At 50.3% G+C, this 25567-nt stretch overlaps 7 protein-coding genes across 7 annotated transcripts; 3 read left to right on the top strand and 4 right to left on the bottom strand.

The window, feature by feature from the left end:
* Positions 1-106: 106 nt before the first annotated feature.
* Positions 107-1036, top strand: PODANS_2_4510 (uncharacterized protein; the record flags this gene model as incomplete). Its single annotated transcript, XM_001911171.1, has 1 exon — positions 107-1036. One exon carries the CDS (start codon positions 107-109, stop codon positions 1034-1036), a length of 930 nt encoding a protein of 309 aa, XP_001911206.1.
* A 300-nt stretch (positions 1037-1336) lies between these two features.
* Positions 1337-5738, bottom strand: PODANS_2_4520 (uncharacterized protein; the record flags this gene model as incomplete). Its single annotated transcript, XM_001911172.1, has 2 exons — positions 1337-3105; positions 3164-5738. 2 exons carry the CDS (start codon positions 5736-5738, stop codon positions 1337-1339), a joined length of 4344 nt encoding a protein of 1447 aa, XP_001911207.1.
* An 818-nt stretch (positions 5739-6556) lies between these two features.
* PODANS_2_4530 (uncharacterized protein) lies at positions 6557-11442 on the top strand (the record flags this gene model as incomplete). The annotated part of the gene is made up of 2 exons (XM_001911173.1): positions 6557-7783; positions 7852-11442. The coding sequence occupies 2 exons, from the start codon at positions 6557-6559 to the stop codon at positions 11440-11442; spliced, it is 4818 nt and encodes a 1605-aa protein (XP_001911208.1).
* Positions 11443-12863: 1421 nt separating this feature from the next.
* Positions 12864-13911, bottom strand: PODANS_2_4540 (uncharacterized protein; the record flags this gene model as incomplete). Its single annotated transcript, XM_001911174.1, has 2 exons — positions 12864-13360; positions 13446-13911. 2 exons carry the CDS (start codon positions 13909-13911, stop codon positions 12864-12866), a joined length of 963 nt encoding a protein of 320 aa, XP_001911209.1.
* A 3092-nt stretch (positions 13912-17003) lies between these two features.
* Positions 17004-18233, bottom strand: PODANS_2_4550 (uncharacterized protein; the record flags this gene model as incomplete). Its single annotated transcript, XM_001911175.1, has 2 exons — positions 17004-17755; positions 17807-18233. The coding sequence occupies 2 exons, from the start codon at positions 18231-18233 to the stop codon at positions 17004-17006; spliced, it is 1179 nt and encodes a 392-aa protein (XP_001911210.1).
* A 1506-nt stretch (positions 18234-19739) lies between these two features.
* PODANS_2_4560 (uncharacterized protein) lies at positions 19740-21601 on the bottom strand (the record flags this gene model as incomplete). Its single annotated transcript, XM_001911176.1, has 2 exons — positions 19740-20234; positions 20285-21601. The coding sequence occupies 2 exons, from the start codon at positions 21599-21601 to the stop codon at positions 19740-19742; spliced, it is 1812 nt and encodes a 603-aa protein (XP_001911211.1).
* A 788-nt stretch (positions 21602-22389) lies between these two features.
* Positions 22390-23910, top strand: PODANS_2_4570 (uncharacterized protein; the record flags this gene model as incomplete). The annotated part of the gene is made up of 1 exon (XM_001911177.1): positions 22390-23910. One exon carries the CDS (start codon positions 22390-22392, stop codon positions 23908-23910), a length of 1521 nt encoding a protein of 506 aa, XP_001911212.1.
* Positions 23911-25567: the final 1657 nt, after the last annotated feature.

Raw genomic sequence — 25567 nt, forward strand, 5'->3', positions numbered from 1 at the left:
CATTTTCTCCCTTGAATCTCTTCCAACACACAACGCCAGACTTACGTATCCAGCTGCCAGGCTACGGCGACAACCTCATCCGACACAATCAAGCCCGGTCCCACTAATGGCGGCTCACGAACAAACCAGACCTACGATGAACCCACCTGCCGGAGGCACAGAAAACGAGGACACCACCGTGCCCGGTCAACCTACTATTCCGTTCAATGACAATGCGAGGATCGTCACTTTCCTCACCACCGACCTCTCGACCGAAAGATTGAACAGTCTCTATTCGCTGCTATTCCTGACCGGCAAGCCTGAGAATATCTCCCCCTTACACCACCAACCCATCAAAGGGCGCACGATTCTCATCACCGAAAGGCCTGATCTGCACCTCATTTGGAACATCGACCGGATTTTCATCAAACCACTTCCGAAATATCTGCTCAGCCACTCGTTTTGGAAAGCCCACCTCCACCACCGACCTGGCAGATTGGACATTACGACCCCCACGTTATGCAACCCCAAAGACACCCTCCGTCTCGAAGCCCAAGGCTTCCTGCGCACTTACTCGCGTCTCATCCGACACGAGTCGGACTTTGATATGGCCCAAAGCCTGGGACTCCTCCCCAAGAGTCTAGACTGGGCCGGTTGGTCGCATTACATACAGGCATATGCATACCTTCGGGACACCCAAGTGGCCAGACGCTATCACTACGGCGAACTTCGCTTGCCAAGACTCAACGCCTGGACAATGGTCTGCCGCGGGGAACATTACTTTCAAATTCACTACGACCAGTTGTCCTTCTTTTCCTGTTTTGGCGGGCCGTATCTGCTGCTGTTCGGTGCAGTTACGGTGATGCTCGCGGCCCTGCAGACGGCTGTGCAGATGGTGCCGGAGGGGGGTCCTTACCGGGAGTTTGCAAATAGCTTTGTGCCCATGTCGATCGCGCTGACGGCGGCGGGGTTGCTGTCTTTTCCGGTGCTGTGGTTTTTGTTCACGATGAGGGAGCTGTGGTTGTTTATCTTCCGATATCGATCGCTTGCTTTGTGAGACAATCTCGACAACAACACCACAACCCAATGTGTGCACATTTTGATTATAGAAAGTTGCTTTTTTCTTCACAAATCCAAGCATAAAATAGAATCTCTTGGCATTATCAGGCTGTGATCCATTATAGGGGTATTTACACTAGCAACAACATTGCCATGAGACCCACAATTATCCCTTTGTTGGCTCCTTTTCCGTCAGCAAAAACACACTTACATAGGTAGGAAAACAATAGATTAGACTGTCAATCTGAAAACTCAATAAAAAAAATGAAAAAATGGCAAAACCATGTGTGCGTCATCACTACTGTTCAATGAATCCCCTCGGTCCTTGCTGCTTTCCCTTCACAACCTTCTTTTGCCCCGGAGCCGCTGGTCCACCAATCCGCTTTGACATCTCCTGTTCCAATAGCCTCATCCCTGCCTTGTTCTGCTCGAAATCCAATTCCTCGTCATGGGCATCCCATTGATAGTCCACCTTTTGCTGATTGTTGGCATGTGCGAAGTTCAGCTTGTTCTGGTCTGTGCTGCGCTGGAAGTCCAACTTTCGCTGGTCCGCCTTCACATCGAGCTTGGCCATCGACTTCTTGAGCGTGACTTGCTGCTCGCCTGTCTTCTTGACATTGTCGCGGGTTTCCTTGTTCATCTTGTGGAGCTGGTGAACCTTGTGCTTATCGACTGCCTCGGTGGCCTTGAGCTTTTGCTTTTCCATGGTTTTGTGAGTGAGGAGTTTCTGCTGGTCGATCGCTTGTGCGGCTTGAACCTTTTGCCAGTCTGTTCTCTGCTGGGTGATGAATTTCTGGTAGTCGGCTCTCTCCTGAGTGACAAGCTTGTGGTGGTCTGTCATCTGTGTCTGGTGGAGCTTTTGCTGATCCATCATTTGGGTCTTGCGGTAAGCCTGATAGTCCAGCATCTGTGCGAGGTGGACTTTCTGATTGTCCATCACCTGCTGGTGGCGCTCGTTGATGTGATGCTTCTGAGCGAGACCATTGTTGTCTACCGCGAGAAGTCCGGCTTTGTCTTGGTTGGCGAGCACGCGGCCCCGGTGAGCAATGTGGTTCTTTTCTTCCAATGTTTGGAGTTGCTGGAGTGTGACTTCTGCGTCTTGATGCAACTTGCTCTCATGAAGGATGTTGCTATTCTGGACCTTGTGAACTGTAGCTTGTCCTTCTTGAACCAGGCGCTGCTCGTGGCGGGTTTGCTCAATGAAAATCTTCTGGAATTGTGCTTCTTTATCCCGACGGAGCTGGTCATCATGGTCCCGCTGGATCTTCTCAAGGCGTTTGATCTCTTTTGCAAGTGTCTCAGGGTAGCCGATTGCGCCGAGTGGCTGATCAGCAGCGACGTCAGACCAGTATCTATCCTCAGCCCCCTTATCTCTCAGCATTTGCTCAAGGGCGTAGTTAAGCTCAGCTTCCTTCTCCGAATTTGATGGATGGAGGAATTTGAGATACATGGTTGGTGAGTAATGACAAGTGATCATGCTTCCCGTTTTCGGACTTGGCTCTTGCAGGGTATATACGTTGTTGTCGTTGTTGATGTCGTCCCAGACCATGTCAAGAAGAGCTTTGATCACTGCGAACGGTCGCGGATTTTCCAGAGCCAATATCAGGGCATTCTTCCATTTCGGTGTCTTCCAAAATTGAAAAAGGTCCAAACCACCTTTCTTGAGTTCAAGAAGAGTGTCCTCCATATCCACCTGACTGCCACTCCCATCACAGCAGCATGCCATTTCATGTAAGGGGGTTCGAACCCCGTGAAGGAAAGACGCAAAGTTGACAGAAAAGTTCTTGGTCGCTATCAGGGCACGGCAAACCTTGCTGTGGAGGTTCCTTGCAGCTTCGTGAAGGCTGCCATCGTTGGGCCTGTATGGCATCTTCAGCAGAGCCTTGACAATGTCAAGGTGACCTTCGCGGGATGCATAGAACAAAGCGGAACTGTCCAAGCTGTCCCGTATTCGGGTGTTTGCCCCGGCTTTGATCAGGTGATTGACAACTTCAGCATGCCCAAAGGCGGCGGCAAGAATGAGCGCTGTGGCCTTCGAAACCGGTGCCACAAAGTTCACATCGACTACTGTACGACCGTTATTAGCCACATACTCAGAAGAAAGTATTGGGGCACGTCAGCCTACCTTTGGCTTCAATCAATACTAGGATGACACCTGGCTCAATTGGGCGACTTCCTGGTGGTCGAGGCAGCAAACTCCAGAGAAGGGCGGTACAAGGCTCAGGACCATAGTCGCTGCCATATAGGGCGGTTGGTTCCGTCACGTCGAATTTGACGCCCAACTTAATCAAGCGCTTCACAAGTTTGATGGAACCAGGATGGGCCGCCAGACACTCCCTGACTGGCGCGCGGAGTTGGGGTATCGTCTTTCTGAACGTCTGAACAACATTAGAGCCATCAGATGATGTGACAATGTCGATGAACAAAAGTGCTGTCTCTTCAGTCAGTGAGGTAACCATGACTTCGAAGAAAGCACCCTCAATCGTGTCCACTGTTGCCCCACGGCCAAGAAGCATCCTCAAGACTTCAGTGTTTCCAGCCCTAACTGCCAGCTTCAGAGCTTCTCCAGACTGAAAGTTGACATTGGCGTGTCCAACACTGAGCATAGTCTCAACCATAGCCTCTGAACAACGGTGCATCAGATATGCCTCAATGGCAATAAGAAAGGCGTGGTTGGCTTGCTCTCTCCCTCGGCCACCCCACGTGAGCAGATCATGGACAAGCCAAAGATATTTGTCGTCCGGAGCGAGCCAGTCCTTAGAAGTCTGGATGACACCCTGCAAGGCATCAATGACTGTGCGAATATCGACATAGGCAGCGAAGAGCTCGAAAGCATCCCGCTCGTAGCTTTTGGCGGCATGACAGAAGGCTTGTCTGACATCGCTCCCTGAAACACCAAGATGAAGTAGTGCGCGGATTGTCGAGAGACCAGCCGGCATTTGCCATTTAGGATTTGCTAGAGCAGCGCGGAATCCAGCCAAGACTTCTTCTGGTGACTGACTGGCATGGGGTAGAAGGTTGAGGAGTGACAGATCCAAGCTTCTACAAGCAACTTGGAACACCGACTGCTCAAGAGGTTGGCGATTGTAGCCAGCTGCATGCAGTAGTCGTTTGACAATCCCAAGGCGTACCTCACTATCTGCAAGGCCAATAGAAGCAGAGACAGCAGCCTGCAGAGACTGTAGAGTGACTGAACCAGACAACAGGACGGAGAGAATTCCCAGCCACCCCTTTGTCGAAGCGAGCACAAGCGGCTGGCCTCCGTTGAAGTTGACATCTGCATTGGCTCTTTGTACCAAGAGTTGCACCAATGAAGACCGTGACGTAGGGTCGCCCTCAAGAGAATCCCCGTGGAGCGATATGGCGAGCAATCTGTTGACTGGCTCTCCCTCCAACCCAGCAGGAAGCAAAAGGCTGGCCATATCGTGGATGATTGAAATCGACCTCACCGAAGCTAGCGAGTCGACTGTTGTAGAGATGGCGAGCTTTGACGGCCCTCCATACAGCACGGCTTTGAGCATCGGCACAGAGCGGCTCTGAATGGCAGCATGTATCACCGCCCCGTTCTTATGCTCGATTGATGAGCCATGTTGAACAAGCGACTGGATGAGCTCAACCGACCGCCTCTGTTTGACAGCTTCAAGCAAGACTTCATCTCTCACAGGACCTTTTGCCCCTGACTGTAGACAAGCAATCAGGGCCCGGTCTAGACCAGCGGTGAATGCTTCTCCCACCATGGCGTCCAAGACAAGGGGGATAGATGCCATCTCGGGTGTAGACGCAATGGCGACAGCAATATCTTCGTGGTGACCCAATATCGCGGCTTTGAGTGCAGCTGCATTCTCAAATTTCGGGTCCGCCTGTGCGTCCAGCAAATTCTGAACCTTCATGTAGTTGCCTGATGCTGAAGCCCGCACCAACCCCTTGTGCCGGCAGTCTCCGCACGCTCCTTTAAGCTTTCCCAGCAGGAGGGGAAGCATGTCATTCGGACCGTTGTCCACAGCATGCAAAAACTGCTCATGCAGGGGCTCAGCATTCGCACCACCGGATATCAAGACAGACGCTTTGGCCGTATCATTCTGGGTGATGGCAAACGGAAGTGCTCTGTCGAACGCGTCTTGGTCCGCCTTCAGGGCGAGTGCATAGACGATCTCGTATGAGCAATTCTGCACGGCTCTCTCAAGAACATCACTGCGAATATCTTCTTGATCTCGGCCGGTCATAACCTTGAAGAGGTTGGTACTCTTCCGTCGCTTGATGGAAGCATTGGCTTCGAAGTCGGTCTGCAAGGCATAGACAAGGGCCGGAGTTGCATCGGGAACTTTTCCCTCGACGATACTTGCGAGAACCGCATTGGCGTCTTTGTAGGTGAATTCTCCTTTGGACTTTCGACTCTTGTTATTGCAGTGCTCCGACATGAGAGCTTTGGCCCGGGCCACTTCTTTCTCCGAGAATTTCATGTCGGGTTTGAAGATGGTGGACACGGTTCTGCACAAGCTGGCCCTCACGCCGAAAGGTGATGCTGGTGAGGAGAGTGGAGGCGAGTAGGGGGTTATTGGTGGACTCATTGGGGGACTCATTGGTGGACTCAATGTCGGGGTAAAAGCAGGAGATGCTGAGAACATTGTTGTTGTCGATGGTGTTGGTGGTGTTGAAATTGTTCGAGTGGAGCCCACTGTGAGATGCATTGGGGCTTCCATCGTTTCGAAGAGTTGGCTACCTACCTAGGTAAAGTACCTAGGTAACAATGTCTGAGGAGGGCTTTTGATTTCAAACACAGCCTAGCTTTGGTGAGATGAAGAATAGGGACAATTGAAGGAATTCTTTCCTGGGAATCTTCTGGGTACCCTCTTCCCACGGCTTTGGGTCAGTTCTAGAGATGACAGCGAACTGACAGAACTTCCATGTGAGGCTCTGCGGCAAAGCAAAGCGCACAATGAGCGGAGAACATGCAGTGTTGACTGCAGTGTTTGTTTCGATTTCAGACATTTTACCGGCCCGGATGCCTTTTGCTGGCCGGTGTAGCAACTGACCCCCACTGAAAATGCATGTGGTCATTTGTTGTACACCACTACAGCAAGGCGACCTATGAGACAGTGCAGACGCCGTGTACTTGAACACCATGTACCTTTCTTTATAAGACATCTCCACGGACCACATCTGAACATGGAGGTGGACTAATTAAAATAATGTTGGGGCTGTGCAGCCACAACGGTTCCAGCCTGGGGGCCATTGTTTCACATGTTGGGGTCAGCACCCGGTATTCCAAGAGTTGCCTTGTCAGGCTGAGGATGATCACTGAACTCCTGAATTAGTGTTTGCCTCTGGCCACTCAGTAGGTTAGCATGGTGTTGTTCGGCGCTTAGGATCAGATGCAATCTCCCTTTCTTTGATCTATCTAGATACTGTCGACCCAGGGATAAGTCTTTTTAAACCTGACAAACCTTCTCGTCATCGACATCAAAGCTCATTTTGTCCAAACATCTCAAATACTCTCCTATTCGTACAACTAAGCACAATGGCAATCAACGGCCCTCTGAAAGCAGTACCTGGCTCGGCAGAGTACCTGGAGTCTCAGTTGAGTGGTCCAGAGCTTAGCTGCCGGCACTTTCCCAAGTACCGTGCCGAGGAGGACCACCGTTACCCGAGTCGTCTTGGCTTTTTCTCTTCCGATCCCGAGCCCAAGATTACCTACCTTGACACAAAGAAGCTCTGCATTGCCTGTCTCGTAGCCACAGTCCCAGACGGATTCAACTACATCCCTCCTTCAACGCCAGCAACGTCAGCGCCCCTGCCAATCAAGACACCAGAGTTACCTTCACAGGTATTCCAAGCTGGTCATCATCGTCTCAACCGAGGGTCTCAACCGGTGCCCACGCCCAGTCACCTCATTGCTCCACCTGTGTCAATCGACTTGGCACAGTCGCCATGGCTTCAACATGGTTGGAGCTGGATGAAGAGCCAACGGAAGCCATTTTACGTCGATGCGTTGTACCCTTTGAATGATCGGCCACCTATCGTTAGGGCAATAGTCACGAGAGATGCTGAAATAGCTACCCATTCGGGGACCCCGTACGCTGGTCAAATCATCACTCTCAATTCAACTGTTTTGCAAACAGAGTTTCAACAATCTACCGTGACTTCGACGATAAAACAAGTCACGGTCAAAAAGAAAGAAAGCGAAGATGGAAAAAAGAAGAAAACCGCAACGTCGACAACCAAGGCGAAACCTCAAGACACAAATCGCGGCCCCAAGTCCACCTCCTCAGACATTCCGCCAGTGCCAACGCCAAAGGTCGCCGCGAACCTTCAGAATGATTTAGGACCTCGCTCTCCCAATACAGTTTCTCTGAGCAAGGCATCCAGCAAAGAAGCAACTTCAACAAGCATCAGTTCAAAGACTGTCAGCACTACGGGCTCCGTCCAGTCGAAACCTCGTAACGGTACGTCGGATACAAAGCTAAAGGCAGAAACCGGCTTGAAGTCAGAGGGTTTGGTAAAGTCTGGGGCTCACAGTTCTGCTGCATCATCTGTCATACCAACCGCGAAGATCACAGAGGAGCGCCATATCTCCTCGTCGATTACCAACTGGCAAGACTTGATGATGCCCATGCCCCAGCCAACTCCTGGCCTGGATACCAAAGCCGTGGCTGGAAACGTCGTCAACACCGAGGCAAGTCTCGCTGGCAAGATATCCCTGGGACAAGCCAAACCTCCTGGGAAGGACACGGCCAACCTTACACAGGTAAGAAATACAAGTTTGACAGAGGTCTGCATTGATAGCTCAGTCGTAACTGACATAATCTTTCACAGGCAGCCTCAGCAACAGCAGCCGCACGGACAACCATCACACAGACGCAACAGTCAACATCTTCGTCAAGCCAACGTTATCTTGCAAAGAACTGGAGCCGCCACGACCCTATCCCATTTCAAGACAACAGCCACATACCACCTCTGAAGGCCTACAAACGTACCGCAGGAATACAGGGGCAAGCTAGCGAATTTCTGCCTTTAGAGAAGCTATTGCCCAAGGGCACTGTTGTCGCATCCGATGAGGATCTTTCCACGTTCAAATTCCCAGACAAGTCCTCTGGTCCTCTGCAGAAGATCTTGATGTCCATTCCTCAGACATCACATGCCCCCACCGGCGGCCCATCCGTGTCACGACAATTTATCGACAGTCTCTTGTCAACTACAACATCCACAGTTCAGACAAGTGCTTCTATGGTCCAGACGAGGGGGGTTGTCGGCTTGGATGGACGCCAGAGCCCTGGTCAACAACTGCCAGCGGCGCAGGGAGCCAAGACAACATCTCTCCGACAGACAGTTGGTCAAGCCATTGGTGGTCTTACCTCCACAAAGGCAACGATGCCCTTGCCAACCAAAGCACCGGCTCAGTCATCTATCCCCGGATCACAAGCAGTGCAGACAGCTGCGTCAGGTATTTTCGCTGCTGCAAAACAGACCATCAGCTCAAAAGAACAAACCCGGAGTGCCCCCCAAGAGGACAAAGATAAGACCAAACAAAGAGTTCCGCCTGTCGCTGCTAAGCCATCGCAAGTCAAGGAGTCTTCAGGGGCAGTCAAGAAGAACAGTGACACAAAGTCTAAAGAGACAAAGGTGAAGACAGAACAGACCAAGACATCCTCCACCCTCGCCGCCTCTGCCAATAAAACATCCACGAGTTCCAAAAACACAAGCGAGTCTACCAAGGCCAAGAAGGAAACTTCTAGTGCTGAGACGAAGACGCGTGGTGCGAACAAGCGGAGCGGGGGCGGGGATGGGAAGTCTCTGGTGGGCTCTGGGCTGAATAAGTTGAAGGACGTTGTAGCCGCAGTTGCGGAAGGCTCCGCCGGTCTTCACGAGCCCAAGTCCAAGCAAGACGGAGGCAAGAATAACAAGACTGTAAAGAGCGATGCTAAAAAGAAGGCTACCCATGGGGTGAAGAAAGAGGTCAAAAGCAAGGTCAAGCAAGGGATCAAGAAAGACAGCAAGACGGCTAAGCCTCCAAAGGCAAGCGGCAACAGGTCTATCAAGGAGTCGAAAGGAAAGGAGAAAGTCAAAAAGAGTATGGCGTCTACGAAGTCAGAGTCTCGAAGTGTCTCCAAGAGGCAAGAGATGAAGAGCAAGACAACAAAGACAAAGACTACCACTACTAAGGCTGGGGAGAAGACGGAGAAGAAGACCGAGGAGGAGACTGAAGAGGATACGGAAGATGAGACTGAAGAGGAGACCGAGGATGAGACTGAAGAGGAGACTGAGGTTGATGATGAGGATGAGAGTGAGGATGAGAGTGGGGAAGAGACTGAGGATGAGAGTGGGGATGAGAGTGAGGATGAGAGTGGGGATGAGAGTGAAGATAAGACTGAGAGTGAGGAGAAGTCCAGCGGTGAGTTATCAGGCCATAAAAGATTGTCAGACGTTAAAAAGGAATCAACTGGCGACAACGACGACGCAGATGGCTTCAAGGAGGATGGTGACTCTGATTTTTCAAATCCGAACGCCAAGAGAAAGGAGCAATCAGCAGATCCCAAAGACCCTGAGGACCCACCCAATGCCTCAAAGGGTTCTAATGAGGAGCAATCCTCCAAGGCCGACAATCTGGACACCACTAAGAAGAATGCTGTCGATGACGACGATGCAGCCGCCAACAAGACTTCGACTGCGGATGGACCATCAGATACGCAGCTATCTTCAATTACCAAGGACCAAGCCGAGGAGAATTCAAAGTCTCAAGAGTCTTCCACCGAGAACGGATCTTGCGATGCCAAGGAGGCTTCATCTGAAGAAGAAGCCGCAACATCCACCGCCAGCAAGAGTGAAGATACAAGATCCACCACTGTCAAACCCCAAGACAACACTGTCACGTCAACCAGTTATGAGGCTTCCACCAAGGAGACCCTTTCTACCAGCAATGAAGTAGTGACGACCGGCGAGCCTCCGACCACGTCTCAGCGATCAGTCCCTGACAGCTCCGCTACCGTGGATCAGAGGATCAGTGAACCGACAAAAGCTGGCAAGTCATCCGGTTCTGCCGTTCTAGCTGGAGCTGCGGTAACTGGTGCTGCGGTAATAGCTGGTGCAGTCATTTACAATAACATCACAAACAACAGTTCAACCACCATAAACATTGATCAGTCTTCGCACAACCACCAAATTGAAGCTGCTCAACAAGGAGAGGGAGACACTGATAGTGATAACAACGATCAACACTCTGTACAAGGAGCTCAAGACAGTGATGTTGAGCAGCATGATGGTGATAATTCGAAAGGTGAAAACGATCAACTCAGCGGCAACGACACTGATAGCGATGACGGAGGTGGGAATGACACCGACAGCAATAGCGGAGAACATAACGCAAACGACTCAGACAACGATGAAGAGGTTGACAATGGGAGCCAAGCCGGCTTCGACACCCAAAGCGTCGATGGGTCCCAACAGGGAGAGCACGACAGCGACGACAATTATAACCACCACGAAAGCGACGACGGTAGTGACAATGAGGGTGACAGCGAAGGTAATATCGAATCGGGAGGAGATGGAGAGAGTGATAACGAGGGAAACATGGCAGGCGAGGAAGGAAGTTTCAAAGGTTATGCCTCCAGTGATGATGGGCACCGAAAGTTGGATGATGAAGGTGGCTCCAACGATGGCGATGGGGACGAAAATGAAGACGATTCTCAGAGGTCGAGTGTTTCTGGGGATGATGATGACAACCAGAGCCACAATGGATGGGGAAATCAAGATAGCGACGAAGAGCAGAACAATGGAAGTGATGCGGATGGCAATGGTGAAGAAAACGGATGGGGAGATGACACACAGAGCCAAGTCAGTGGTGATGGTGACGATGATGACAATGACGCCCAGAGTGTCAGCGGGCAGAGCTCTGGAGGCGGCTCTAACCACACCGGAACGGCTAATAGCAAGGATGGAAACGGGGATGGAGATGACGATGAGGATGGATACGGGTATCACAATGACAGTGGAGATGAACCCGCTGGAGATGGTGATGACCGAAGTCTGAACCAAGATAGCGATGCCTTGCAGGATGATGACAATGAGCTGGACGATGACAATGAGCTGGACGATGACAATGAGCTGGACGACGATAATGAGCAGGACGACGATAATGATCAGGACGACGATAATGAGCAGGACGATGATAATGAGCAGGATGACGATAATGAACAGGATGATGAAGCGGAGGATGATGAAGCGGAGGATGATGGAGTTGAGGATGATGGATTTGAGGATGATGGAGTTGAGGATGAGTACGGGCAGGATAAGGACGATGAGCAAGACGATGAGAATTATGAATATGGGCAAAATGAGGAGTACGGGCAGGACTATGACGATGGGCAAGATGGTGATGGCAACGGATATGAAGAAGACTATATGTACTAGTAGTATCAGTTGGAGAGAATTAGGTAGGTAGGTAGGCAACGCATTTCGTGCAAAACATTTCGGGTCTCCTTACAAGTATTGAAGAGTGCAATGTGCGGTCTTGCGTTTGAAAGAGTTCCAATGGGTCAGTGGCCGATGCCACCTTTGAGAGATCTGGTGCTTGGAGCCCACTCCTCCAGGCTCCTCGGAATTTTATCCTCAGACCGTCACGATGCACCATTTTTTTTTTATCTCACTGCATGTTGAAGTAAGCATGAACAGTCCTTGGTGGTTTGGGAAATCCGCCCTAATCAGATGATTGGTTGGTTTCCGGACCGGCGACCTAGCGCTTTCCTCCCCCGGCAGACCTTGATCATGAACGGTGAACCAACAAATTGGCACCTAGCTTCTTTAGGTATCAACACATTGAAAGAGGGCACATGATATTGCAATTGAGTCACAGAAGACGAGAAAATGTGGCTTCGTCTGGTTCGTTGAGGTAGGAATATAGTGTTTAGGTAGGGGTAGGTCAATACATGTACCTTATATTCAATGATCTTTCCACTGTTCTCTTACTCTGACTCTGGACCCCAGTCTTTTGGTTCATCACTTCTTTCTTTCTTTTACATGGTATCAAAAGGTCCTCAGTGTTTCAATGGCGCACACAAGCAGTCATAAAAATACTCAAATTCAAAAAGGAGCCAAGTCGGTTACCTCGAATACCAACCCTGACCTGAAAGCCGACTGGTTGAGCTGCCCACTTGCCCCAAAAAGCGTCACACCCAAAACTTCTGGAACAAAGGTCTCATCTCAGTCGAAACCAACCCCAAAGCCAAAAGACCCACACTATCTCATCAAGCGTTACATGAAGGACGGCGTGGTTCATATTCATGAGAAATTGTGGATGGAAGCAAGATATTTGCCACAAGAGCCTGGGGCATTCCACGGAGAATTAGAGGTGCTTGAATATCTGCCATTTATCAGTCCTGTTTCCCGTCCTTTCCTTTGTTTCTTTATTAGTTTGTTTGGAGAAACAGTCTTGTTGACGCTTCTATTGTGCAGGAAACGGACTTTGATATTTGTATTCTGGCTGAGTTTGCGGGTCAAGTTCATGAATCTGTGATGATCGGGTCTTATGACTCTGCTCCTCACCTCTCATATCTATGATGCGAATGATGGGCTTGGGAGCTCGTACCACCAGGGCAAGGTGCTGGCCAGGATAGAATTATATCAGAATTAAGTACCCAGACAGTCATCATATTCATGAATTCAATAGTTCATTCAACAGTAGGCAGTGAAAAGAACGCCTTTTCTTGAAGTCATGTCTGACTGGTTTTAGAGGTTATGAAAGAGCGTGATAATGTCCTCTCTGATGCATGAAATCTCCTAAAGAGTGTTTCCAGTTGGTGTTTGGTCTTTTACCCTTGGTCCCACAACTACAATCACCAAACCCCTTTCTCATTCCCCTGGACCTGCATCCTATTCAACGTACGCTGTGTCCACCTCACCAGCCCCACCAGTGAGTCCTTTGTAACCTTGACAATCCAACGAAGAATCATATGTTGGTAAGGCTCGCCGCGGTATTCGCGTCCGAACTCCAGCAACAGTGTTTTGACTCCTCTAGGGTCATCCTTATCTCCTTCAGCCACAATTGCGTCGATCTCCCGGAATCCCAGAGACATGAACAGACACTGGGACATGGGCGCAGCGCTGACACACTGAGGGATCCTGTCCATTCTTGAGAGGTCTCTAGCCCATGTTGCCAGCTGAGTGCCGTGGCCACGTCTCCAGTATGCCGGGTGAACGACTATCATGCTGATGGTGGAGTGTCTGTGGACTCTGTTTTTCCTTTTGGCGGTAGCAGAGAGAAGGCCCCACTCGTCATAGTGGCGTTGGTTTAAGTCTCGATTCAGGCTATGTGGAGTTGCGAGATAACGACCTGGGAGACGTGATGGTTAATATGAGGTTCACATAAATGCAATTTGAGCTTCAATAGAAGTATATAGATATTTGGATGTGGCCACAGTGATTTGTAACCATAGACGAAAATTCCTGTTGAGATTTTGAGATAGGAGGAGTTAAAGAGGCAATGAATGCAATAAAAGCAGTGACGTTACCATTATTGCTTTTCAATTTACCAACATGAGGAGAGCCTGGGTCGAGTTTAATGGAAATAACACCGACAATGACCCGTTCACCAGCCTTGGGAGCAGTCCAACCGGTGTTGTCCGGTATGATGGCAGCTGTCTTGTTGTTTTCATCGCGCAAGTAAGCGTCCTCCCGGACTAAGACTATATGATCGTCGCTCTGGATGGCATCCAGGAATTGGGCGCGGTACGACTCGAGTGTGTCTTCGGGGTACTTTGCATGATTGGGACGTTCCCACTCGAACAGAGGAGAGTATCGAAAAGCGGCAGTTGCCACGACGCTAATGCGAGGAACATCGTCGGGGCTTGCGATACGCAGGTGGCCCAGCGGAGGGAAATCCATGCGGCAAACAATGTCAAATGATCGTGAAAAACATGAAAAAGAGAAAAATAAACTGGTGGGTTCCCATCTTGTTACAAATTAACTGTCTTTGTGTGCACTTATGAAGAAATTCCTTGTCAAGGATTACCATTCCACCAGATACAAACTTTGGGGACACAATAGGTAATAATGGCGAGGCTCCGGTCGATGAAGTGGGTGGAGGTGGGTTGAGGTTGAGGTCCGGGTGGGTTGAGGTTCGTATACAGTGTTGCACCGTGCGAGCCTCGCGGGACCCACAAGTCAACAAATGCCAGGTGCTTATTCTGGGGGCCAATCAGAGTCAATCAGAGCTCGACCGGCGAAGGAGCTACCCCGCCCAGACGCTTTTATTGGCGAGCTTTTCTCACACATCATGGTCTGACAATGTTTAGTTCGGCCCTTGATGCTGGAAGTGTTTATAGATACTACATGTACCAGTTTCTTATTGCGTTTAAGCCTCCCACGGGCACGTCACGTTTCACAGTTGCCAACTTCTGATCCTTACATTACCTGTTCACAAATTCCAAAACCATGTCCGGCCACGGAGAGGGTCACGCCGGCCCAGAAACAAACGAATCAGACCCCGGCTTGGCGCCATCAGAATGTTTCGACTCCATGTTCGACTTTGAGCAGTGGGAGGCAGATCAAGAGGTTCACTGGGAGTTGCATCAGGACCTTCAAGGCCTTTCAAATCTCGCAAGTAGTGGCGACGAGGGTCTCAACATCACCTCGCTCACACCTCAGTCTTCGTCCATCGATTTCGATTTGGAGGAACCCCTGCGAACTACTACACCCGTGTCAACGATAGTTCCTACAACAGTGTCGGCCAACATCGAAAGTTTGTCATGCCTTGGCGTTCCATCATGGGACTTCGTTTCGATAACCGACCATAATTCTATCTCTTTGCCATCGACCCATCTTGTTCACTCCCCTGACATAGCCTCTGGAACTGATGGGGCCGAAGTACCCTTGAGGCAGCAGTCGCTCCCAAGCGGTTACTCAGGAGACTATAGCAACCAAACAACCGGGGATCACAATGCCTTCTCCAAAGACCCGTCAGTGGAAAGACAGAGCGATGTTGGGGTTGGGGTTGGTTCTTATGTCATCCAACCCAAACAAAGCCTGCCACACTCGAAGAAAGGTTCCCGGACAAAGTCACGCCGCACTATCTCAACAAAGTCAACCCAGTTGACGACAGAGAATGTGACATCCTATGACTGTTCCATAGGTTTTAGGAGCATCCTGCCCAGACTCGACGCTCAAGGGACACCTTGCAACCACACTGAACCAGACGCCCAAGCTTCCAGTTCGATGCCATCTAAAAAGAAGCGCAAGCCCAACACAGACGAAGACCGCGAGAAGATCAAGCTTGTGAGGAGGGGTGGTGCATGCTTACGATGTAGGATCTTCAAAGAAGCCGTGAGTTGCACTATGAGTCGATGCCAGATACGTGCTAACATCGGTGATAGTGTGATCAAAACAAGCCTTGCGGGCGATGTTTAATAGCTCTTGCCAACGCTAAAGTTTTTTCATTACCATGTTATAGAGAGCCACTGGAAAACGTCATTGCATTTCGGGCTGGAAATTCCAGGGCCGGAAAAATTCGCTCGGAGCCAATATCTATTAGATGGGCCGGTGATGACATAAGTCCGAGAGTCGTAGCGCTGTCATATCCGTTCAAGAAACAGGGCGCTGGAGCAGGATTAACAGTCACCATTAAATGTCGCAAGTTCGTACCTTACGAGTGGGATGTGATGGAAGAACCATGGTCTATTTCTCCAACAAAGTCCATTCCTATGATATCAACACCATTTGCCTGTGTAAGTGCATTAGAGATCCGGTTATTTGTCATCGCTGACTGACTGAAACTCCAGTACGACGATGGTGCAAGCGTGGCTGCTGTTGCAAGGTACATTGAAGCCACCAAGGCAGCACTCTTGGATGAGAGTCTCGACGGTATTTTGGACGACATGATTCGACTGAGTACTGCTGAAGCAACACGTTACTGCTTGAAATACAGGGTGAGCGCTTCCAGTGAGCTTCTCAGGAAACTGTGATCATCGGCTAATATTGGCGGTGACAGGACTCTGCTGTAGCAACTGCCATGAACATCCGCGCAGCCAGCTTTTTCTCCCGAACGAAAATGATCATGACTGGAAACAATGTGCTTGAATTGCCTTATTTTCATAATCCACATTTTCTACTCAACGGTGGCTACCCTGTACCATCAATGATTGACTATCAGATGGATTACATGGCAATTACCTACATGCACAGACAGATGGAAGTCCTTGTAAAGCAGTTGAAGAAGCTAATTTTCACCAAAAACCAGCGTAAAAGCTGGTACGAGGTCTACTTGACAGTATTCGTGCTGCTTCAAAGTTTGGAGACAGTGCATGCTCGCCAAATAGACATCATTCGGCGGTATGAACCAGAGGTACGGACGAATCTTACAAACCTTGCAGGAATCTCACTAATGGTGATGATCAGGGTGGTGAGGCATTGTCAAAAGCTCGAAATATTGGCACGAGAATGATCGATGAATGGAAATACTCTGCAAGAATCCTGATTTATCATTATCGAGCTGTTTTGAAAGGCATGGTGCCATTCGCAGCCACCTGGAACGACAAACACGTGGCCGAGTTGCGCCACAACTGCGGCCTGGATGAGGAGGCGCTTCAATATGCTCGACAAATGTCGGGTTTCATCAGGACCCGATTCGACTCTCTCAGACGATTGACCAAAGAGGGGCTCGATAACGATGCTGTAAGGCCGTTGGCGTGGATAGCACGACTTTATATCGACGATGAGGTTGACTCAGGCAAGAAGTAGAGAGGGGCGTTCAATTTCAGCAAACACAGCTATAGTATACCTGTTGTTATCTCCTCCGAGCCAAGACATTGCAAAAACGAGTTTCAAGCTCCGCTTGCACCAGACGAGTCTTTCGTTCAGGCGGCACTAGGAACCGGCAAAGAACCTTCGACAAACCAGCAAAATCCACCGTCAACCTTTCACTGGCCCAGACGGCACCATTGTTACACCAACACTCACGCGCTGCACAGCCACACCAGAACTCAGTCATGGTCCGGGTTAGCAGAGATGCCCATCTGCTTGATCCTCATGCCAGGAGCAACCTTGTCCATCTCATCCTTGGTCCAGTACGCCTTCTCAGCAGCATTCAGATCAAACGTCTCGTCCAACTTCCTCTGCAAGACAGGAGCGGACTCCCATCCCTTGTGGCTGTCATGCAGCCACAGGCGCATGATGTACCGCTGGTTCCACACATCATCCGGCGAGTCAACAAACCCAGCACGTGCATGGAGAACAGCAAAGTTGTTGATGAACAACAAATCTCCAGCCTCGGGAACAATCCGAAGGTTGACACGCGTAGCGGCCTCCTGGACCCGATTAAGAGCAGCAATCCTCTCGGGTGTAAGCTGTGGAGCATCAGGCGAGAAAGGGATGGCGGGATTCGCCCCCAAGAACGTAACAGCCATATTGATCTGAAGCTGGTTGTTGTGGAACCCAATCACGGGCCTGTTGAAGGTCCTGGTGATGGTTTGATTTGGGCCGGGGCGGTGGATGCGCTCCCAGTACCAATTCTCCGAGAGAATGCGCAAGACTTCGGGGTCTCGCTTCATGAGGTCGTTGTAAATTGAGGCGATGGGGGCGAGATACTGGTCTCCTCCTTCGAGGGGAGTGCTTTGGACGAAGAGAGAGACCATGTCACCGACGTCGATGTCGGTGTGAAATGTCATGGGCTTGGCGAGCTCGAGGGGGCTGAGCTTTTGCGAGAGTTGGGCACGGGAGCGGTCACGGATGTGGTCTTGGGAAAAGTTTAGCTTTTGCTTTCAGTCTCTAAAGCAGGAAGTCTCACCAATGTTTCTTGCACGCTGATCAGCAATGTAGCTGGTGATGCCGGCGTAGAGGATCACACATTCCTCGTCTGTGTAAGCCGAGGGGTTGATGCCACGGATACGGTGGAATCCTCGGCCGTTGTACACATGGTCCGTGACTTTCTGGAGCCGTTTGGCGAGTCCCTGAGAAAGAGGGAATGTGGTAGGGTCTGCATGGCCACGGGAAAGGCCCAGGGCTGGTGGGCAAGTGTCAGTTGATGACGTGGGCTGCATATGAGGGACACATGTGTTACCTTGGAAGTGTTTGATGGCAGAGTTGAGCTCCTCAATATCTTGGCTTGAGAGCTTGTCAGTGAAAACATCAGTGTTGGACTCAAAGTCGGCACCAGTCCATGCCAGGTCACCGGTGAGCTCTTTAGGCCAGTCAGCGGAGCTAGGGCTGTCCATTGTTCAGGATCTTGTCTGAGTCGTGCAATTTCTCCCTTGGAAGTTCAAGTATGATGAGATTGGGGAGAGAGTAGTGTGTACAGAACTTGATTTTCAAGACCCCCATTCTCACCGGGACTCCAGTCTGCATATATATCCTTCATCCATTGCATCCAGCTCATGAACGTGAATGCCCTCGATGCGGCTCAACTGCGTATTTCCCCTATTCCACAAGGCTATGAGGCTCAAATCGAGGCTCTGAGCTAACTGCCGGGCCAAGAAGAAGCTTCAGGGGTGTAGCTTATGTGAACACATGCAGAGCGGTTGGGGTGGTGTGCTAACCGAGCGTGCCATTTGTTGCCAGACCAAGAATGAAGCAGAAGTGCAACAATAAGTCTCTCACACTGTGCAGAGATGATAAGCAGAGCCTCAAGCCAGCGGGACACAGCATCCGAAACAGTCTAAGTTCGGGGCGGAAGACTGTCAGCGTGACCACGGACTGAGCCGGTTCCGCGTGGAGAGCCAATGATCGAGGGTTGTGATGAAGAGAATGGGCTGTTGATATATAAAACCCCCACGATAACATTCTGGCTTGCATGGTAGGATACTATGTCACGGATCCAATGGCTTCAGAGTGATACACATAGGTAGGATGGGGAGTAAGCACGGGTTAGGTAATGACATTCTGGACCTTGTTTTCAATGAGGCTCTTCGCACGCGCTAGCCCGTAATGATGAGTGGAAGGAGGGGATAAATAAAATGAATGGAATCAGTTGAGTGCCCAAAGAAGGAAACTCGGCGAGATGGGAGTCGTTGACTCTTGCCACTGTGTTCACCGTCTGTGGTTGATCCAGCAAATGACCTCCTCGGCAGCCCCAATTGGTTGGTTTCCAATGATGTCAAGACTCGAGACAAGATGATGAACTGCTCCTGATTCAACTCTGGACCAGTCATACAGGGCTAGCCGCCTTCACCATCCAGCAAATGGAACGGATGTTACCGTGTCTAGGCAGTTAGGTATCCGAGGACACCTCCACCAGCCGATAAACGTCGGTATACACCGGTCTAGAGTGCTATATCCCAGATTCTATGTACATGCTTCCCCCCCTAATTATGTTAAACCGACTGTGTCACACAGCTTCTGAGTACCCATCAGGCCCTTAGAGCCGATCAGGTGTTAGGATCTGCTTCACTCGTTCACCAGAACAGGCAATCATTTCCAGAACTACAAAGTCTTGGTAATTTTGTGACACATAAACTGTCTTTCTACGAGGATGGCATCTCCGGTTTCTGCTCTAGATAGCTTGTTATCACAGGCGTAAAGGCTTTCGTCAAATCATCAAACAGCCGAGCATATGTGACTACGGATCGTGTCATTTTGACCGCATTCGGCCCTCAAGCGTAGCGAGACCGTCTATGTTTGGCTGAACAGCTTGACATAGGTATGACTAAAGGAATTTCAGGGCGTAGGCTCTCATCAAACTCGTCTTTCAATTCCGTTTCTTTTGCCTAGTTCTCGATGCTTACCTATATGTTCAGCCTCCTCACCAGCTCTATATCCGATTCCCGCCGCTGAAGCCCACTCCCACCCCTATCATATATGGACGTTGTCACTGGGCCGTACCCCTCCACTTTCTTCCGCAAAAAGCCGAGCCAGACGAAAGATAAAAGTATCAGTCCCACAGCGACAATAGCCATACCCAGTGACACACCCACAACCCCACCAAGTGGCATCTCTAACCTGAAGCCTACGAAGCTCAGACCAATGAAGAGACCTGAGAGAACGGTGAATATCAAGAGCATATAGATCGTGCTGGCAGTGGTGAGGGCTGTCATGAACTTTATGAGACGGTTGCCAACCCGCCCGATGGAAGGCCAGTTGATGCTGCGAGCGATTGTGCTCGGGATGGTGTGGGTGACAGCGGTCTGGACGGTGGAGAAGTATAGCGCAAGGTATGTGACAGCGGTGACGCCTATGGACACTCCCAGCCATCGTGGCCAGGTGTATTGGTCTTGAAATTCCTACCAAGATGTGTGAGTTATGAACAAGGGAAATAAGTTAAGGCACTTACAATTACGTTCATCCCAAAAACAGCAGCAATGAAGCTCAGTGGTATAAAGAAGAAGGCCAGCTGTGTAAGCTTCGATATCGACTCGGCTTGGGCGATGGCCCGCTGGCTCTCTAAAATGCTGAGGGTCGACATAAGCGCTTGAAAAGCCGTTTCGACTCTATTTCGAATCGCCTCGAGTTCAGCGTTGATCTGGTTGAGTCGCCATGCTATCACTTGCTCCGAGTCATCGCCGTATGGCGGGACCAACTGACGGGGCCTCTCCTTGGTGTGCTGCTCAAGTTTCTCCATCATATACCGGACAGAGACCCGAAGGTTGGCGAGGGTGTTCCGCCATCGGCCAAGATAATCTCTCCACTGCGGCACCGAGGAGCGCAGCTGCTCGTCTTCGCCCAAATACAATTCGACCTCGTCCAACCCCCGACCCAGCTCGAACAGGATGGTTGGCATATCATCCACCACAAAACCAAGCATCGTTTGTATGAGCCAAGTATCGTTTTGTCTTCCTCGAAACGGACTCGGGGCATCCAGCGCCCTTTTGATACGGTCTAGGGCTGTCGTCTCGAGGATAAAACAGGGCTGATTCGGCAGAGGTTTGGAGCCTATGTCTCCAGACCACAAGTTGAGGTTCACCTGCCTGACTGTATGCATTCTTTGTGGATCGACCAGAAGGCACCCAACAAGTTGACCATTCTCCCGTCTCGAGTAATGAAACGACATGCGCGTTGAGGCATGATGAAGAACAACACTCTCCATCCTCTGTGATGGGTGAAGCGGATGGTATGGTCTATATACCCCCTCCGGAAACGTTCCCCATCGACAATGGCTCTCGTATGTGGATTGGGGGTCGGCAGTTTGGTCTGTATCCCATGGCGTTCCCGCGCGAATCTTCTTCTCCATTTTCCAACCTTCAGACTTTTGCAGGGCTGGTTCTGACCAGCTGACAAAGAAACTACCGGTAGATCTGTCCTGGTGGAAGCCCATTTTGTGTCCTGAGCCGCGTCCAAGATGGGCTGGGAAGAACTCTGGGGGCAGGTACAACCCCATATTTGCCAAACGCGTTGCCTGAAGGTCGCTATGAGCTTCCACGAGGTATATCAGATCGTAATCTTGAGAGGGTTCCAGGGCTTCGTCAGGGTTGGGTTTGGTCTGTGACAAGTCGACGGCGGTGAAACTGGTCTTTCCATCATTTTGGACTTGAAGTCGCAGACATCTGGAGGTGGCTTCCGAAGGTTCTGAGGGTTTGGCGGGCTCCCGGCCGATAACGGGATCACCCAGCAATCTCACCGAGTCAAGCGACGAGGTCCTTCTTTTGAGCATTCTGACTTAATTGATGCTTCCTGGATTTCAGACATTAAGGATCATGGGAACTTGCTTTGTGATAAATGCGGCTGACCTCTATTGCCCCTTGATACTCTCCCCTGTCCCACGACTGTTCTCAGCCGCACGCGGGGTCGTTCGTGCTCATGGAGATCATCTTCAAACTGTTGGCACGCCTCTCCGGGCGAAGACAATAATGTTTGTGGAGAACACTCCCGTCTTTCCTACGATTTCCTCGGTTGCCGTCTGACGGGATTAGGATTCAATGTGATACCCGTGGGTACATGGCAAAGCGTAAGTTGGGACTGGCGGGCCGTTCAACGTGCCTTCAAGATTTGGCATGCACACCCCTAACCCTTGGCCAACGAAGTGTGGCTGGAAGTGGTCCGCGCACCAGCACTTCAGCGCGTGTCTGCCTTCTTCTCAAGCTGGGATAAGTGTTTATCCACCAAATGTCCCCAACTATCGCCGGGCACGATAACGTCTTGGGCCCCAATTGGTTTCTTTCTGTCGACAAGTCACATGAGGGGTCTCTGGGGCAATAGTATTGGATCGCCTTACACACCACCACTTGCTGGCAGGATGCCTTGACCACTTCATGTGGTGCTAGGTAAGGCAATCAGCCCTTCCCTAGGGTTCATATGACTCGGGGATTATCATGGATTTGAATAAGATATATCCTCACACTTCCCTTGGCCGGCGCACGCGGAATACTGACTCTTTTTTTGTTCTAAAGAAGCATTACACCGCATGCGATCTGTTTGGCCGCTTCCCTTTCAAGTCCATTGATGCTGGGGATCATGGCATCACAGCCCTCTTGTTGGGGCATATTCCCCACACCAGCCAACAATGAGCTCACCAGACACACTATCTACCATGATCTTAACCCAGCCTGCCAGGAAATCCGCCTGCTCAGAGTTCATCTTGAGGAAAAAGACGGCTTTATCCGGTGTGAGCTCCTACCAGCAGCTAGTCTGTCCAACATCAGAGGGCAGTACACGGCAATATCCTACTGCGCGGGAGACCCTAGGAGAACCAAAAAAATATTCGTCAACGGCATGCCGTTCAATGTCTTTGAGAATCTTGCCCATGTCTTGGAAATGACAAGGAACTTCTGGACCAAGACATTTCCCGATAAAGAGTGCATAATCTGGGCCGACCAAATCTGCATTAACCAGTTCAACCTTGCTGAGCGCTCACACCAGGTCGGTTTCATGAAGGGTATTTACTCTTCAGCGGCGGAGACCTTGATATGCCTTTCCACCACCGACGTTGACCCTCGTGGAGTTGAGTGGCTGGTGAAGCTACACCAAAGTGTCGATCCTGATGGCGACTTCTACCAGTACTACTTCCACCTTGAGTACTACCTCCGAACCAACCTGGCCAACAAGCAATTTGCCGACGATTGGTTTGCATTTTACGACGTCTTCAACAGCCCATGGTGGATGCGAACTTGGGTCTATCAAGAGTTTATTTCATCCTCCAACATCTATTTTTTGTATGGAAAATCATCTGTTCCCTGGAAAAGACTGTCAGAGGTACTCCCGACACTTCAAAAATACAGCCACTTCCCATACTTTGGCCCGGCTATTACTGAACGCCAAGCACAAGTCGCAGACACAAAGAACATTGTCAACTTTTTCGTAATCAGTAAACTTCGGTTTGATCGGGTTGGGCCATTCGACTTGATGGATCTGCTTTCTCAATCTCGACATCTTCAGAGCAGCGATAGCCGCGACGGGATCTATGCTTTCCTTGGTCTTGTTCGTGAGACCTACGGGATCATTCCAGACTATTCCCCTGAGAACACTATGGAACGGCTTTTGGTGGATATTGCAACGCGGATTGTCTTGCAAGACAAAACATTGGATATTCTCTCAGATGCGAGCAGGGTGAGAGGAGAGCTGTCGCCACGACTTCCCTCTTGGGTTCCAGATTGGACCACAAAGACTTGTGTCAGCCTTATTCCAAGAACCATCCGAGATACAAGTGACGGATCAGTCGCTTTATTTCCTCGAATCGTTCAATCAGGGAAGCTAGAACTTCAAGGTTTCCATATCGGTGTTTTCAGAAATGGAAAGCTTGGGTGGTACTTCCCCAACAGTCGGGACAGATGTCGTCATGATGGTGAAGGTCGCGAGGAGTTGTGGGATATTGTCGGGGCTCAAGGTCCATTTGTTTTGCGTCACGTGGGGAATCAGTATCATTTTGTCAGGGAAGCACAGAGAAATAAACCTGCTGGATATAATAGCGTGGAGGATGCTGTTCAGAGACATGGATTGCAAGCGCAGACAGTGGTACTCTCTTAAGATACTTAGTTTCTGTTGCCTTTGTTGTTTATCACTGTCAGGTTAGGTACCAGACCTAGCACCTACTGTATTCTTCGCCGGGAATATTGATATCACACCAGCGTCACAGGAACCAAGTACCCCTGCCACCTGTTCCCCAACGGTGCGAAGAACAAGCAAGGCCTGCGAAAGAGCTGGCACATTCATATTGGAACACTCCAAGTCTTGTACCACTTCCCTTCTTTAAGGCAGACTATGCAAACTACTATATCCCTTTTGGTAATGAACTGTAGCCCGGGTAGTTTCCTCCGGCTACGACGTTGTATTGTGGCTGTATGATAGCATTTTATAGACTTATAGCGATTGGCAGCTGAGATACGAATGCAACCTAGGTACCTAGCTTAATGTAACTCTGATACCCTTCTTTATTTACCTCTGCACCTTTGCACTCTACCCTGCCACTCCAGAGCCGGCTTGATGCAATTGCGCTCGGCATGCTGCCTGAATCGGGCCTTTGAAATGCCTTGAAGTTGTTAGACTGGAAGTTGTGATGACATGGTACCCAGTTGATAGGCATTAATATCTCATAGTCAACGATATCTATTCCATGCACGATGTTCTAATCACCAGAATAAAGGAGACTGATCAGCCTATTCCAACCCTAGGTATTCCCTCATTCATCAGTCTCCAGGGGATTATCACAACAACATTTGCCCTTGGAAGGTCATCCTCTAAGCGCAAGCAAGATATGAGGACCCGCGCCTATGCATTGCTCAGCAGCATGTTCACGACCAAACTTCGAGTTAGGACGAACGTTGCAGCATGCTACAAACCCATACCTCTCAGGACTGGATTCTTGGTTATCATGGCACTGTAGTACGTTCACTCCCTGACTGAATTTACCTATCTTACAGCTGACAACGACTGGGAAGTATCTGCTGTCTTCTCGCTCTCGTGGAAACAGCTCTTCAAAAGTTTTCCATCTCTCATGATCGACGAACCGTGCCCAATGACACCGTCTCTTTCGGGTACGGGTCTTTTGTCAGCGCTCCGCTTATCCCGCCGCGACAAACAACGCGTGCCATATATGCTCTACCAGATCTACAACCAAGATGGACACCTGCAAAAGGATTAAGAGCCGCCAACACCACGGTCAATGGTACAGTCCCCAACCCCTCAACAATCGCACCCAGTTCAGCATCTCCGGTCGTCAACCCAACACCTACAGAGTCAGGTCCACCAGCCTGGCTGGAGGCACTAGAAGGGCCATTTCGATCTGCTGGGCGGAGCGCCTACTTTTGGGATGAAAGTTTGTCGTCAGGAAACGGTACGAAAGAAATCTTTACAGAAAGGAGCCAACTCAATGGTCGAGCACCCATTCCACCCCTCGACAACTGGGGCCGGCTACTGGGCCCACGTCACAGCTTTCGCTTTTTGGTTACGGCAGGGGACTATATCAGCCCCGATGCAAGCTCTTTTCGTAACCTTCTGGCCATATGGCACGACCCCTTGGACTCCCAAGCTAGCCTTGCAGTCTTGAGACGTGATCTAGGCCTGATTGACGAGACATACGAAACCCCAGGAAAGGACGAGCCAGACTACCTCAGGAATTCCCCTCAGTCCTGCACAGTGGTGTGCAGTGGGTCAGCACTTATCTTTTTGGACCAGACTTGTTGGT

Source organism: Podospora anserina, chromosome 2 (assembly GCF_000226545.1).
Source record: "Podospora anserina S mat+ genomic DNA chromosome 2, supercontig 2".
Lineage (NCBI taxonomy): Eukaryota > Fungi > Ascomycota > Sordariomycetes > Sordariales > Podosporaceae > Podospora > Podospora anserina.